The sequence below is a fragment of the Pavona decussata genome, unplaced genomic scaffold, assembly GCF_977016875.1.
Source record: "Pavona decussata unplaced genomic scaffold, jaPavDecu1.1 SCAFFOLD_40, whole genome shotgun sequence".
Lineage (NCBI taxonomy): Eukaryota > Metazoa > Cnidaria > Anthozoa > Scleractinia > Agariciidae > Pavona > Pavona decussata.
This window is the reverse complement of record NW_028145462.1, coordinates 9,714-23,698: the sequence shown is the minus strand read 5'-3', so window position 1 is coordinate 23,698 and position 13,985 is coordinate 9,714. Positions and strand designations below refer to the sequence as shown.

Below are 13,985 nucleotides of genomic sequence, written 5' to 3'. Positions count from 1 at the left end.
GAATCTTAATTACATGGCATGCCAACAATTTCTTTTTAAATTGTAATCTCTGTGCTCGATAATATATTCAGATTCTGAGGTTAATTTGAATTACATTTTATGACAATAACAGTCCCCTGATTCACTTGTTAATCAATGGAAGTATTGTCAAGTTGATATTTATTCATGTTACACGTATTCGTAGAATTCTTTCCTTCTTTCACAATTTAGCTATAAACATGTTCAAAATATTTAATAAAAACCGTTTTGTTACGTGTTTCAATTTTTATGCAACTAAATGTCTTTTTGATCGCCATGAAAATAAAAGAAAGAAAAATATATCGTTATATGTGAAAATAACGCCAATTTTTTTTGATCTTGTCATAATCACATGACTCCGGAAAACTTTGTGTCACGAGTTTTATACCAGCTACGTTTTATCACGTTTAAATCACGATCAAGCTTCAAAAAATCTCTTTGAATTCTATACCCAATAAAATGATAGCACCAATTACTATATCAACGCTACTTATACTTCACAAGAAAATCACATGAAAGTTCTTTAAACTATACGCCTTATTCGCTATTCAAACAAACATATATAAGCTTAAGCTCCGCGCGTCAGGAAAAATGTTATAAACTCAACCGTCAAATACCGTGTGATTGTAGCAGAGTTGAAAGCTTAACAAGCAGCTCGTGTCCTCCATGGTACGGCATTGCAAGGAAATCTTCAGCGTTTCATTTTACGCAATATTGGGCTCCAAATACGTCAAAACAAAGGAAGTGTTGATTTTTGAGTTACCGCCATGTTGCCTTCTTTGGATTCAAAACGAGGTTCTTGGTCAAGGGGACAGTCTAACTTGGTATACATGACGTGCGGACACGGAAAAATTCAGCAGAACCAAACATAGCGCTTGGGAAGCATCGTTTAAAATGTCGAAGTCTGTAAAAAAGCTTGTGGAAGAAAGCAAAGAAAAAGGCTATACAGAGATAGATCTCTGTGATAAGAGTTTGTCAACGATAGCGGACATCCCTGGATTGAGTAAGTGTGGGAAAGATTCTTGAAAACAGAAAGATGCCATGTTTTGGTTGGGGATTCCGTAAGCTTATATGCAGCGCCTTTTCTTTCATCTCACTCGCGCTTAAAAATTGTTGACTGCTTTATGTATCGTTCAGTTTTCACTTTTTGTTTTGTTTTACCTTTTTTTCAGCCCAATTGAGGCAGTTGGTGCGGCTTACTCTCAGCCATAACAGACTAACAAGTGAGTTGCTTTCAGAAATTTATCGAAATCGTTCCACTTATGAATGGGTGTGTAAAAATGTGGAAATTCTCCGCATACCTGAGAGGGGCTGCCAGCATCCTGAGTGGTACCATGCACTGAGATTCTAGAGTTTTAGAATTTTACCTTATATGATGTTTTTGTTTCTTGGAAAACAGAAATAGCAAAACTGAATTGCTGTGTAAGGGTACAGCCATTCCAATGTTTACTTACTCTCCCCACCCCACACCTCTGAAAAGATAAGGGAAAATTTACCCCCTAATAACAAAATGCTCACAACTCCTCCTCCTCGTTTAGAGATCAAGGTTTAATCCAACTTATTTATCTCAGAGATCAGAGATGATCTGACTGATTGATTTTCTATAAACCATGATTTGGACACCCCTTGATCACTACCTTTGAACCAGGCCAAGCTGTGTGCAGTCCCACCCACCACCCCCTTCCTTCCCCACCACCAGAAACAGCTATGTGTGGATGGTATTAAAAAAAAGTATTGTCTTTTCATTTCTCTCTTAGAACTCCCAGAATCCATAGGTGGTCTTGAAAACCTGGAATATCTGAATGTCTTCAATAATCACATCGAGGTATAAACTAAAGCACAGTTTTTATTTCCTCCTTTTTTTTGTTTTTGTTTGTTTGTTGTTGTTCTTTTGGCAATAATTTCTTTTTGCTTTGTCTTTCTTCCCTTTTTAGGAGCTTCCAATGTCATTAGGTAACCTGAAAAAACTAAGACATTTCAATGCAGCGTAAGTATTTTGGTGCCTTCACAGTTGCTCTGAGTTGACACCATGCAGTGGCAGATCGATGAAAAAAAATCTAACTGCTTAGCGAGGGTGACAGTCAGTGGTGTAATGACTGACAAAACTGTGGTCATCAGATTCGATCTGTTGAATTGGAATTTGTAGATGTTGGGTTTTTGAGACAAGAGGAAAACCAGGGTACCTGGAGAAAAAGTGCTTGAAGAAATGACAAGAATAGCCTGTATAGCAGGTGTACATGTAGTTGTTAAAGAAGGGAGTTAGAAAAGTGGAAGGAAAAAATGTGGGTGATTTGTCCCACATTTTTACTTCCCCCAATCAATGCCCGGCTAGGAAAAAAGTCAACCCATGTACATGCTCCATGTGTCAGCCCTAGGTTAATCCTTCACTGGCCTTTTACAGTTTATATAAAGAATAGCTGTGTCTATTATAATACTAGCAGAAAGTGTGTATTAATAATTAATAAATTTGCAGCCTACTTTGTATTTGATTTATATAGGGTGAATCGACTTAGCTCCCTTCCCAGAGGTTTAGGAACAGCTTCTGGCTTAGAAATCTTGGATTTGACGTACAACAATCTTCAGAAGGAATCACTACCAGGCAACTTTTCAGTAATGAGTAAGTAGTAATGTTATCTTAATTTCACTGATTCCTTGTACTATAGTGTAACAGGCAAAATCTTTATCTTCTCTGTACCTATCAATTGGGCATTCAGTTAAATAGGCTGGTGCTTATTCCATTTTTCTGTTTGCATGGGACGAGGGGTACGTCACTAGACCATCATAAGGTAAAGACTACATGTATTTCACTGCACCGTGCTTGTTGGTATCTACATGTATTTATATACAATGTACTGTCACCTGGTTGAAGACCGAGAGATGACAGCTGTATAATAAAGGTCAGCACACATTAACCAGTCCTGCAGGGCTTATCCTGTGATGGAAGCCTGCAGCTTGTAGTTTTGATAAAAAGTAGACTTACACTGTGTGTATTTAGTAGACTCTATCCTGGGAACGAAGGGAATTGTTAGAAGCCAATATTTTATTTGCTCAAGTACACAGTTCAAGGGCTTATCAGACCAGGTTTTGTTCCGGTTGATAATTTTATGTGGCCTTGCTAATCTCCCTTCATTGCAGCTATGTTACTCCTGAGTGCTATTCTAAAGTGTCTGTTGTTTTGTCTTTGTTATTTCAGAGCAATTACGAGCCCTCTACCTTGGAGACAATGACTTTGAAACCTTGCCTGATGAGATAGGAGAACTTAAAAACCTTCAAGTGGTAATACACTATTAATGAAATCTTTAATTAAACAGACCGTAGCATGTGAATACATCTGCCTCTCATTGCTCCCTGCTACCTTGGGCATTTGTGAGTGGTGGTTGTTCAAAAAGCGGATAACTCTATCCAGTGGATAAATTGCTATATAGTGGATAACATGTACTCCAACCATTACATTTTATGCCCTGGATGGCGACTTATTCACTGGATAAAGTTATTCACTCTTGAACAACCGGGGACAGGTGCATAAATGAGTATTGCTAGAGATAACCCTGTGATGGTCACAACTAGCATCCCCTCCAGGGACAGTAGCAGTACTCCTAGTTGCTACATGCCACTCAAACCTGGTTAAGTTGTAACCATATGGGTCACCTGTGGCTCATGTACTTACCAGTCGGTGTGCAACTACTTAATGTAAATCAGTTACCTTTCTGTTAACTCTGTTGCAGCTGGTGTTAAGAGACAATGAACTTATTGAATTACCAAAAACTATGGGAAATCTCACACGACTGAAGGAACTTCACCTGCAGAACAACAGGCTTACAGTTCTTCCTCCTGAAATGGGTATGTTATGAGTCAAACCTCTTTTCAAAATACAGCAAATTGTGATCTACAGCTGTAGTTGTGGGAAGAACTGTTGTGGGTAACACTGGTTAGCAATAACAATTTCACAGTTAATGTGGAAGGCATCATTAGAGTCAAGTGGATTGTACATTGCCAGTTCATAGTTGAATTAAGTCTCTGGTATTAAGTTTGTCTTGAGGCGAGGTGGTATAGTGGTTTGAGAGTTGGACTTTTGATTGAATGGTCAGAAGATCGAAAGGTTGGTGGTTCAAGTCTTGGTTGGTCCCTACAATACTGTGTTGTTTCCTTAGTCCAGAAGCTGTGCTCCACGTTGTCTCTCTTCACCCAGGTGTATAAATGGATACTGGCAACATACTACTAGGCCTAAGGGTTAACACTGCAATGGACTTGCATCCCATCCAAGGAGGGGGGTGGGGGGGGGGGGTAGCAATACCCCTAGTTGCTTCATGGATACAGTTTCTGGATTGTTTTTACCATGCATTGGTCATTGCCCTAATTTTGATTGAGAGCAGTACATTTAGCAATCCCAAACTGCTGGACTAATATCAACATTTTTTTCTGTTGTTTTCAAGGAGAGCTTGACATGGCCAACCCTCGGCATGTCTTCAAACCAGAAGGCAATGCATGGTTACAGCAACTGGAGGATCAAATAGTTCTGGGTCCATCACATGTGTTTGAGTACATCAGGACTGACGGCTACAAGAGGTCAGTTGAAAAAATGATTACATTGTACATGTACCACTAAAAATAAAAAATAAAAAAATCACTTTCAATTGTTAATTTAAGTGTCAATGAGTTTAGTGCAGAGCACTAATTGGGGCCACTTTCCAAATCAAATTGGAATTTAGTTCTAAATGTTGGTTTTTGAGGAGAGGGGAAAACCAGAGTATGTGGAGAAAATTAAACCTCTTAAAGAAAGGATGAGAACCAACAACAAACTCAACCCACATAATTATGCTGAGTCCAGGAATCAAATCCGGGCCACATTGGTGGGAGGCGAGTATGCTCACCGCTGTGCCATCCCTGCTCCCCCACTTCTCACTAGTGACTGGAATCAGTTAGAATTTTTTACAGTATATTGATCTTGTAGATGAAATAACTGAATTGTTCCAACTAATTGATCATTCGTTTATAATACCGACCGATAAGTCAGCTGAAAAAAAATTTCATACTCAATGTGATTTTCACATAATATACACCTGTACAGCTGACAAAGGCTTGGTGAAAATTCCAAACTATTCACATATTTTTGACCTTCAGGATAATAACTAGTGATGATTTATTTATTTGTTTATTTTATGACACTTAATTTAAATTTAGGAATGTGGAGAATGTTCATGGAATGTTGGTAGTGCTGCCACTGTCTCACAAACAAATATTGCAGACAACTAAAGATATTACCCCACCAACAGACCGTAAATTATCCTTTTTTCTGCCTTGCTGCTTCTGTTGTTGATTGCTCTTCTCACTGTTATCTGGTCTTTTCAGTTTGTACGAAAGACACAATGAGTCAGGAGCAGCTCCTCCACCCAAAAGAGAAAAAGAGAAGAATGCGAAGAGAAGCCGAAAGAGACATTGAAAAAAAAATTGAGAAAAACATTGAAAGCTTTGTTGACATAGCAAATGCTTGTCCGTCTAATATTATATATATATATATATTGTGATTGTCTAGAGTATTTTAAACTATAATATTATTATATTGTTCCTTTGGCTCCTCTAGTTTATGTAACATTCATCAATTTGTAGACAGCTGTTACTCTGCTATTGAGGTTTTTAATGATGTTGTTATCCATATGAGAGATTCCTTCAGTTGATAGAACTGTTGTTTGTGACATCGAATGACATCTCAGGGAAGTTTTTTTCAGAAGTCATTCCCAGTCACAGTCAGTTGAATGGTACCAACAACACTTGCAGTGAACCTGCAGTTGCCAACAACACTTGCAATAGCTTACCGTTCTTTTCAACATCATGCCAGGCAGCTGGAAAGTTTGTTTATGTGCGTGTGTGTGGTAGAAGGGGCAAAATTTTAACCTGTTTTTTTTTTTTTTTTTTTTTTTTGGGGGGGGGGGGATTACTTCACAGAATTTTTGCTAAGGGTACAACAACCAGCTCACCAACCCCAGACTAAATTGTGCTGTTCATGCCCTAACAGAATGCAACTGTTACACCATCAGTGAAAAACGTAACTACTAACGAGATAATATCAACATCTTGTCAAAACAGTATATTTTTCTATTTTTAACTTTCAAGAGTTTGTAAATGAAAATGGTTTTGGTGACAAACATTTTGAAAGTACAGTGTAACAAGTCCATACAAAGTGTGCAACTTTAATTTTACAAAATCCTGCATGACTGTATATTAACTACAGGGCCCTGTTGTTCAAATGCTGATTAACGCTAATCCCTGATTAAAAGTTAATCGAGGTTTTCATCTTGCTCGATAAAAGTGTTTTTAAAAGCTGACATTAAGCCGAAGGTAAAGAAAAGTCAAAGTTAAAACTGATGGGGAAAAGTCTTTTGGATAAGTACTTGCTTATAAGCAATTGAATTAAACTCAAATCAAACTTCACATTAACCCAGGATTAGCTTAACGGTCTTTCAACAACTGGGCCCAGATGGTTAACTAATGTTTGTAGTGGCAAAAGTGTTATGTCAGTAAACCAATAAAATATGACAACATATTTTGTACAAATATAATGACTTTGTTGATGTGGCTTTAGAACATTTAACTGTTTGTTATTCTAGGTAATTTCAAAGTTACTGAAAAGGTCAAAACACATTAAAATAGTAACCCTTAACAAGTCCCGTGTTCTAAAGCTAAATACTCTTTCTCTTAGCTTCATTTTCCTGGGGAGAAATCTGAACTACATTGTAGATTAAAATATTTTGCAAAAAAAAATTTTTCAGAAAGTAAGAAACTTTTTCAACCATTCTAACCATAAAAGCTATGAATACAGCAGAACACAACAATAGAAATGGCTGAAATAAGATTCGTTGAGACTGTCACAGTACTGTTGTCTTGAGTTCATAAGGAGTTTGTGTTTGCATGTTGACTTGACTTGGAGCATGACTTTCAATCTTGCTGAGTTCAAATTGAGGCGATGGAGCCTTGTCCCTGACTGCTTTCCCAGTGACAAAAAGCTCATCTGCAGTTGTGACTGGAAAGCCGCTCATCAGACGATACATTTGTGCTGCCAGTAGGGCACCAATGATTGGGCCAAGCCAGTAAACCTAGAGGAATAAACCAAATTAGGAATGCCTTACATTAACTGAATAACAGTTTACCTATTCACTTCAGAGTCCAAAGACATTCACATTCACTTTCTTGCAGTGATGGAAACTTGCATGTCTGTGTTATTGAGAAAGTGGTTCTAACGTTTGAGTGTGAATGAAATCCTAAAGTGAGAGCATTCAATAAAATGGAAACTAGTCAGCTCTTCTTGCAATTTCTCCTCGCTGATCAGTTTAACTCAGTTTTGTAGCACCAGATTTAATCCTCTTAGAACTTTCTATCTTAGGCTCACTGGGTTATCTACCACTGAAGAAGCATAAGCGTGCCACTTCGCATAGTGATTACAAGGATTTACTAAACAGTTCTTGCTCACACTCACCCAGTGATCTGTCCATTTGTTCATAATAGCTGCAGGGCCAAAGGAACGAGCTGGATTGATTCCACATCCACTCACTGGGTACTATATCAACACATAAGGCAAAACAAAGAAAATTATGTGGTGATTTTAACTTTACAGCCCTAAGGATTTCTTAAGTTGCCATTTTGCCCGGGGGGGTACTCAAAAAAAATTGGGTAGGGGTGTGCGGCCCGCTTCCCAAAACCCTTACCCTATTTATGACTAAAATCTGCAATTTTCCCTACCCTATTTATGACTAAAATCTGCAATTTTCCTTACCCTATTTATGACCTGAAGTAGCTTCTTCTAAAAAAAATCGAACCCAGGACTAGAGTGCAAAAATCTATACCCTATTTATTACCAAAATGGCGGCAAAATGGCTAAAAGCAATACCCTATTTATGACCAAAACAGCCGAAAAACCATACCCTTTGGCGCTGCACATACCTATATAGCCCATATAAGGGAGTACCCCCCCCACCCCGGGCCATTTTGATTACCCTTAGGGGGAAGGGGTGATGTAGATGGACTGCTTTCCAATACTAAGTTACCTGAGGAAAAGTTATTAGGCCATAATCTAATGAAAGTCAATCTCTGCCTGTTCTTCCAGACAACAATTTATATTCAATGAAATGTTAAGCTTTAGAGACTGCTGGCTCACAAACGAATGTAGCCAGTCGTAAACAAAAGAACGCCCCATTCTTGGTGTATTTTTGTCATTTTTAGCAAGAAAACCCTTTAAAGGGCCCTAGTCAGCCACACCTTTGTTTTTGTTTATATGAGAGAGTTTGGCTGTTATATTTTATTCCGAGCATGTCGAAATAAACGAAATCACTGTGAAACTACTAAAGATAATGAAACATACTTTCAGGAACACAACTTACAGTTAAGCAATAAGATTTCGCTTCACCATGCGATATCAATAATTTCGATGGCATTGAAAATGGCGGAGGCTGACTAGGGTCCTTTAAGCCCTAACAGTGATCAGCATCAAGTTTCTCCTTGTAATATCAATGCTTATTCATCTCCAAGGTGAATTTTCTTGATATTTTAATACCTTATTCACAGTACTTTTATAAGAAAAGTATGGGGACAAGATAGGGGAATTTGTAGCAGGGTTAAGGACGGTGCCTACTTATACCGAAGTATTTTTGTGCGGTTTATGACTATGCGGGAAAAGCAGATCTCAGCAAGGCCTATTGGAATCCAAAAAGAAAATTGGGGGTAACCACGCATTTTTCAGAGATAATTAAGCAATAATATCTCTAAAAAACGCCAAAATATAAAGCAATGTATGGGATTTTTTCCTAAATTGAAGCTTAATTATCTCTGAAAAATGCATGGTTACCCCCAATTTTCTTTTGAGATACCAAAAGCATGTAATAAGTTCTACTTTCTCCGCATAGTTTTAAACCGCGCAAAAATATCCCTGTATAAGTGCGCACTACCCATAGGAAACCCGAGTATCTCGAGATGCGCAGAACGTATGCGCAGTAACAATAGTAGGCACCGTCCTTAAGTAGCAAGCTATCTTCACTGTAATTGTCAGCCATAACAAGAGATGCCAGCTACTAGTGACAGCCCTGTCTTTCTTCCCAGTTCACTCAGCAGACTGATAATCAAAGCTGGTCATAAATATGTTTGTTTTAGAAGTGGCTCATTGCCCTGGCAAATCAATTAGTATACTATTAATAATTATTATTATTACCCCAAACAAGTGGCATACTATAACTGCCAGTCCTATGACCACACAAGCTGAATGATCAACTGTTCTATGGCCTCCTTCTGTGCTTTCAAGCACGGTTAAAGTCACCGCAATTGTCATCAGCAATTCCACACCAAACCCAACCAAGGGTGGAACTTGCTTCATCTGCGTCACTCCCAGTAGACCATGGCTTTCATAAGGAACAATAGCATAAAGGAGTCCTGCACCAATTACAGCTGAAAAAAAGAGAACATTATCATATTCTTGTTAAAATTATTTTCAGTTTTGCCAATTCTCCTTTCAGCAAACTTCAAACTTCATCCTTTTTTCAGCAAACTGTACCCAGCTTTGCTAAACCATTAACAAGCATTCAACACTCTGATTGTAAACAAACTATTCAGAAAACAGTAGACAAATTGTTTTTGTACAAATAGTCAACTGGCTCCATCCATTTAGTTACGTTCACTATGGTTTGACATTCATTCAACACATAGTTAAAAAAAGGCAATGGTCATGAAGCCTGACAACTTTCTTTGTTATATGTTTTTGTTAGCATTTTTGGCCTTGACAGTGCACAGACGACAATAGATTTTGAAATGTGTTGGAGCAACTGACCAACAGAAATGTTTATGTTAAGATATTAAACTGTAGTGTGAACATTCAAACAAAGGATTGTGCGCTGTCGTGGCCCTTCCAACATAAATTGCAGCACTATTGTTTTTCAGAAATTGATTTAAGTTATATCAGTTGACAGAAAGTTAAAAGAAATTTCATTTTTTCTTTGCATAGCAAGCACTTCATTTTGTAGCACTTAATTCTGATCTACAAAAAGTGACTATACTGGCAGTGTCGTTAGTGATGCCTTGGCAATTAAAGATACCAACGAAACCAGTTTGCAAAGCAGTGTAAATTTATGCACTTTGTAGACTTTATAGCGCAAAATTAAGGCTAAATCAAGATATAAAGATACGATTTATACTTTTTTGGAATAGACACTGAATAGATGTGCCGAATAAGTGTAAATGTTTCCAATTATACGATACGATATAGTTCATACAACTGCGAGGTTTCACTTAGAAGCTGTTAGAAGTAAGCTTAACTTAGCTTCATTTACGATGCACTTTAAAAAACAGTCAAGCGCACTTTACGGGTTTGTCCAAGAAATGTTCTCACCTCCGAGCAACTGCGCTGTTATGAAGAAAACGGCCCTCGTCACCGACAGAGTTTTATTCATTACTAAAGCCATGGTTATTGCAGGGTTAAAGAATCCACCGCTGAAACAAGTCGAGATGTTCACCAACAAGGCGTACGAGAAACCAAAGCACAGTGAGATGCTAACAACGGTTGGGCCAGTTTCTTCTTTCGGCCAGGCAATGGTCGAACCGCATCCCAGTAGAACAAGAAACATCGTGCAGACACATTCTACAACAAATGGAATGAAAATGGCCAACACGTTATGCCACTGCACCATGTTTTCCGCAACAGCTTGGAGGAACTTTATTTTGCACTGGTCATCGCTCGGCTTCTGTCGTGATTTTCACTTCATACATTTGGATTGGTTAAGGGCGTGTCGATTTCGCCTCGGCATTTAAACGAAGATTCCCGACTGAAGATACCTTTCAACAACAGCAGGGGATTTACAATTATTTGCACAATGTGATAGGTTTAAATGAGAGCCATAGCTTTATTTCCCCCTTTTTAAATTGGAGTTTCCCTTGTAAAAACTCTAAAGGTGCTGTACTACACGCTAGTGAGATCGCAAGTGGAATATGGATAGGTTGTGTGGTCGCCATACACCTCAAGAAAGGTTGATAAGCTTGAGCGCATAGAGCAGAGGGGAACAAAATTTATCCTCGGAAAAAGGAATCTTACCTATGAAGAGCGCTTAAAATGTCTTATTCTGCTTTCGCTTGAAAGGAGACGCTACCTTTTGATGTTACATTTCTCTATAAGGCCTTAAATGGATACTTTAATGTGGATGTATCTCCGTTTCTGAACTTTTTTTCTCAGGATGACCTGTACAGGTTTAGACATGTTGATGACTATTCTTTGAAGACAAATTTTGAGTATTATTTTTTTAGAAGACGAATTTTGCTAGAACGACTAACTTTAAACACACCTATTTTAACAGAATTGTTTAAATGTGGAATTTGATACCCGTAGATATTAGACTATCACCCAGTCTCAACAGCTTTTAAGTCAGGAATGAACAAGTTTATAATTTCATATATTTTTTCTGATTATTATTATATATTTATTTCTTTAGATTAGCTACTTGGTGATCTGTCTCGTATGGAGTGTTCTACTCTTTTACAGATTATCCTTACGGCTTTTTTTTCTTTCTTTTTTTGTGTATATAGATTTACTGTGCCATTAAATTGTAATAAATAAAAGAATAACAATGAAATAAATAAATTGGTTCCCGCCCCTAGCTCCCAATTTATAGGCAGAATTCACATCCAAGACAGAGTCGGCTGGACACCCTATATAGAGGTCTGGCAATCAGCAACTAATAAACTCCGGCCTTTCAAAAAGAAATGCGCGGAAAAATGCCTGCATTAAATCGCATTCCTTTATTCCATATTTTTCGTCATTAATTTAAGTCGTTTCTTCAGTGTTCACTTTCCGCCTTTTGTCATTATAATTATTCGCTTGTTTCAGTCAATTGTAATACCTGCCATCATATCTATTTATTATGCTGCCATTCTTCTGACAAGCTTCCTGCCTTCTTTTGTAAACTGTCGCCGAATCATCGTGTGATAATTTTTTTTTGCATAAATTTGTTTGTTACAATTTCAATAAAAAGAAAAAAACAAAATTGCTTTCGTCTTAGGTAGGTGCAAAGAATGAATTCTATAGAAAATTATATAATTATTTAAATTAACCAGTATGCGGTTGACAAGTTATTGATGATGTTGCCACAAGGCGACCATCTTGCATTGTCAAGGTCTGTCGAGAAGACCTATTGATCTTCGACGATAGTGAACAGTAGAGACATTGCATTAACAAGTTTGAGGATAACAAAGAAGTTTCACTCCCGCCAATCCAGTTGACAGTTATCATACACGAACACACCGATAACCTTACGCGTTCCTGTCAATGACTTTACACGGAATTTGCGCCCGCAAGAGAGAAGAAATTGTCACCGGAATGGCCTGCTTTGGTTGTTTTATCTCCAAGACAACTACTTACATACGAGGGAATGTCTTCGAGAAGGTCACATCTTGCGCTGTGGTCTTGATTCATTCATTTACCAAGCTGTTACCACGTGGTTACCAAGTAATATGCAAGTAATCAAGGTATGGTCTTGTTTACTGATTTACTAGCCTGTACGAATACGTCTCCTTTCACTAAGTTGAACGTCCTCGCGCAGGCTTAGTTTAGCTAAGGAGAGTTAGTTATTTCAATTGCATTTCCATCATTCCCAAAACCATAAGTTACCACAGTAAATTATATAGGGCTTCTGTTACCTGAGGGGAAAATTATACAATCCAGATGATCATCTGAATACCTTTAAAAAGAGAAAAAGCTGATATTTCCCCCACTTTTAATTAGCTCTTAAACCCTATTAACATTCGTATGTCCTAATTACGTTGTAATGGAATGAATCAAGCGACTATTTTCAGCGGAGTATACATAATTTACAAAGGGATCTTTTTTTTTTTTTACCACGGATCATTATTGTTTCCCACGGGTCACTGCAATTTTGGGGGGATCAGGGATCATTTATAGTCACTGAAATCTTGGGAAAAGGGACTAGAAAAAAGGGGGTTAAAAATGGGATAATTGAAGAAAAAAAAACCTACGTCGTTACGACCCTGCCATGAGCTAGTACTTCAGGTCCCTTCATTTGTAAATGCCAAGAGCGTGGTGAATATTCGCAAGTTTAGCTTCCTTTAACCCTTTTCCCTGGCGAATACCTCGGACAGTCTTGCGGCACTTTTTGAATTGGACATTAGTTATCCTATATGAAGGGCTCCCTTGAAATGTTTGCTGCTCCTGAATACCAAGGACTCAAGTGTTTTATGACGTCACAAACTTGAACCGTGGTTTGTTTGGCGCGCGAGCACAAACAAGTCCTAATCGGCAAGAAGTCGGTTTATAAGTGTGTTTTTGAGCCATTTTCCACTGCAGAAGCTCCCAGACTGGCATCATAAAGCTGGAATGGAGAGTAGAGGCAATCCTCTGAACGAATCCAGAGGTGAGAGATAACTTCATAGTGACTGGGAAGTCATAATTTTCGTATCGAGTAATGGCGGCTCACGAGTGAAGTTGTCTCCCTGGCCGTTCTGTGGATGAATTCTGGGACCTACAAAGGCAATTGTGAGAGATTTAACTTAAAAAGAAAACAATGAACGAGATATATTCCTAGTAGGACCAGGTGGCTCGACACTTATAAAAAACTACAAAATTAGGATGGCAGGCCTCCCCTTTCGAAAAGATATAGAGATTACCCAGAATGCAACTCGAGCTACCAAGAAAAAACCAAAGGCTTCTACAGCGGATCCCATTAACCGTTGATGTTTGGACGGTTGACAACTAAATTCCAGAAAAACAATTCAACTGAATCGATTGGAACCTCTTACACGAATATTTTTTCTGGGTCCCAAAATTGAATTTTTTCCTAAGGGGGGGTGGGGGCAAAAAGTCCAAAAATGACCAAATTTTGAAAAATTTTCAAGTTAGTTTTTTTCACTTGTTTAAGTCCCTAGAGACCTCAGGATCTTGAAAACATCACTTGGGAATCATTTTTAAGTACAAACAAAGCCCTGGC

At 38.1% G+C, this 13,985-nt stretch overlaps 3 protein-coding genes across 4 annotated transcripts in view; 1 reads left to right on the top strand and 2 right to left on the bottom strand.

Annotated features, from left to right (window-relative positions):
* The window catches only part of LOC146482995 (serine/threonine-protein kinase 11-interacting protein-like), a 32,320-nt gene extending 31,547 nt beyond the window's left edge, over positions 1–773 (bottom strand). Inside the window, exon 1 of the mRNA XM_085106261.1 lies at positions 636–773. Within this exon, the coding sequence (XP_084962387.1) occupies positions 636–696 (61 nt within the window). The 5' untranslated portion in view covers positions 697–773. The remainder of the gene's footprint in view (positions 1–635) is intronic.
* A 113-nt stretch (positions 774–886) lies between these two features.
* On the top strand, positions 887–6,680 carry LOC146482994 (ras suppressor protein 1-like). The gene is made up of 9 exons (XM_085106265.1): positions 887–1,021; positions 1,191–1,241; positions 1,776–1,843; positions 1,953–2,005; positions 2,517–2,635; positions 3,212–3,294; positions 3,744–3,858; positions 4,452–4,584; positions 5,368–6,680. Exons 1-9 carry the CDS (start codon positions 913–915, stop codon positions 5,456–5,458), a joined length of 822 nt encoding a protein of 273 aa, XP_084962391.1. The 5' UTR covers positions 887–912; the 3' UTR covers positions 5,459–6,680.
* Positions 6,083–13,472, bottom strand: LOC146482993 (aquaporin-4-like). 2 transcript variants are annotated; one of them, XM_085106263.1, is made up of 5 exons: positions 13,018–13,472; positions 10,385–10,633; positions 9,215–9,447; positions 7,490–7,570; positions 6,083–7,109 (listed from the first exon to the last, which is right to left on the bottom strand). In XM_085106263.1, exons 2-5 carry the CDS (start codon positions 10,617–10,619, stop codon positions 6,882–6,884), a joined length of 777 nt encoding a protein of 258 aa, XP_084962389.1. In that variant the 5' UTR covers positions 10,620–10,633; positions 13,018–13,472; the 3' UTR covers positions 6,083–6,881. The 2 variants fall into 2 exon arrangements, with proteins under 2 accessions (XP_084962389.1, XP_084962388.1); XM_085106262.1 differs by lacking the exon at positions 13,018–13,472 and having other exon boundaries at positions 10,385–10,821.
* Positions 13,473–13,985: the final 513 nt, after the last annotated feature.

Coding starts and splice junctions, on each gene's coding strand:
- LOC146482994 (XM_085106265.1), top strand. CDS start 913: ATGTCGAAGTCTGTAAAAAAGCTTGTGGAAGAAAGCAAAGAAAAAGGC. Junction 2,636..3,211: donor AGGCAACTTTTCAGTAATGA/GTAAGTAGTAAT, acceptor TTGTTATTTCAG/AGCAATTACGAGCCCTCTAC. Junction 3,295..3,743: donor AACTTAAAAACCTTCAAGTG/GTAATACACTAT, acceptor ACTCTGTTGCAG/CTGGTGTTAAGAGACAATGA.
- LOC146482993 (XM_085106262.1), bottom strand. CDS start 10,682: ATGGTGCAGTGGCATAACGTGTTGGCCATTTTCATTCCATTTGTTGTA. Junction 9,448..10,384: donor AACAGCGCAGTTGCTCGGAG/GTGAGAACATTT, acceptor TCTTTTTTTCAG/CTGTAATTGGTGCAGGACTC. Junction 7,110..7,489: donor ACAAATGGACAGATCACTGG/GTGAGTGTGAGC, acceptor TTATTCCTCTAG/GTTTACTGGCTTGGCCCAAT.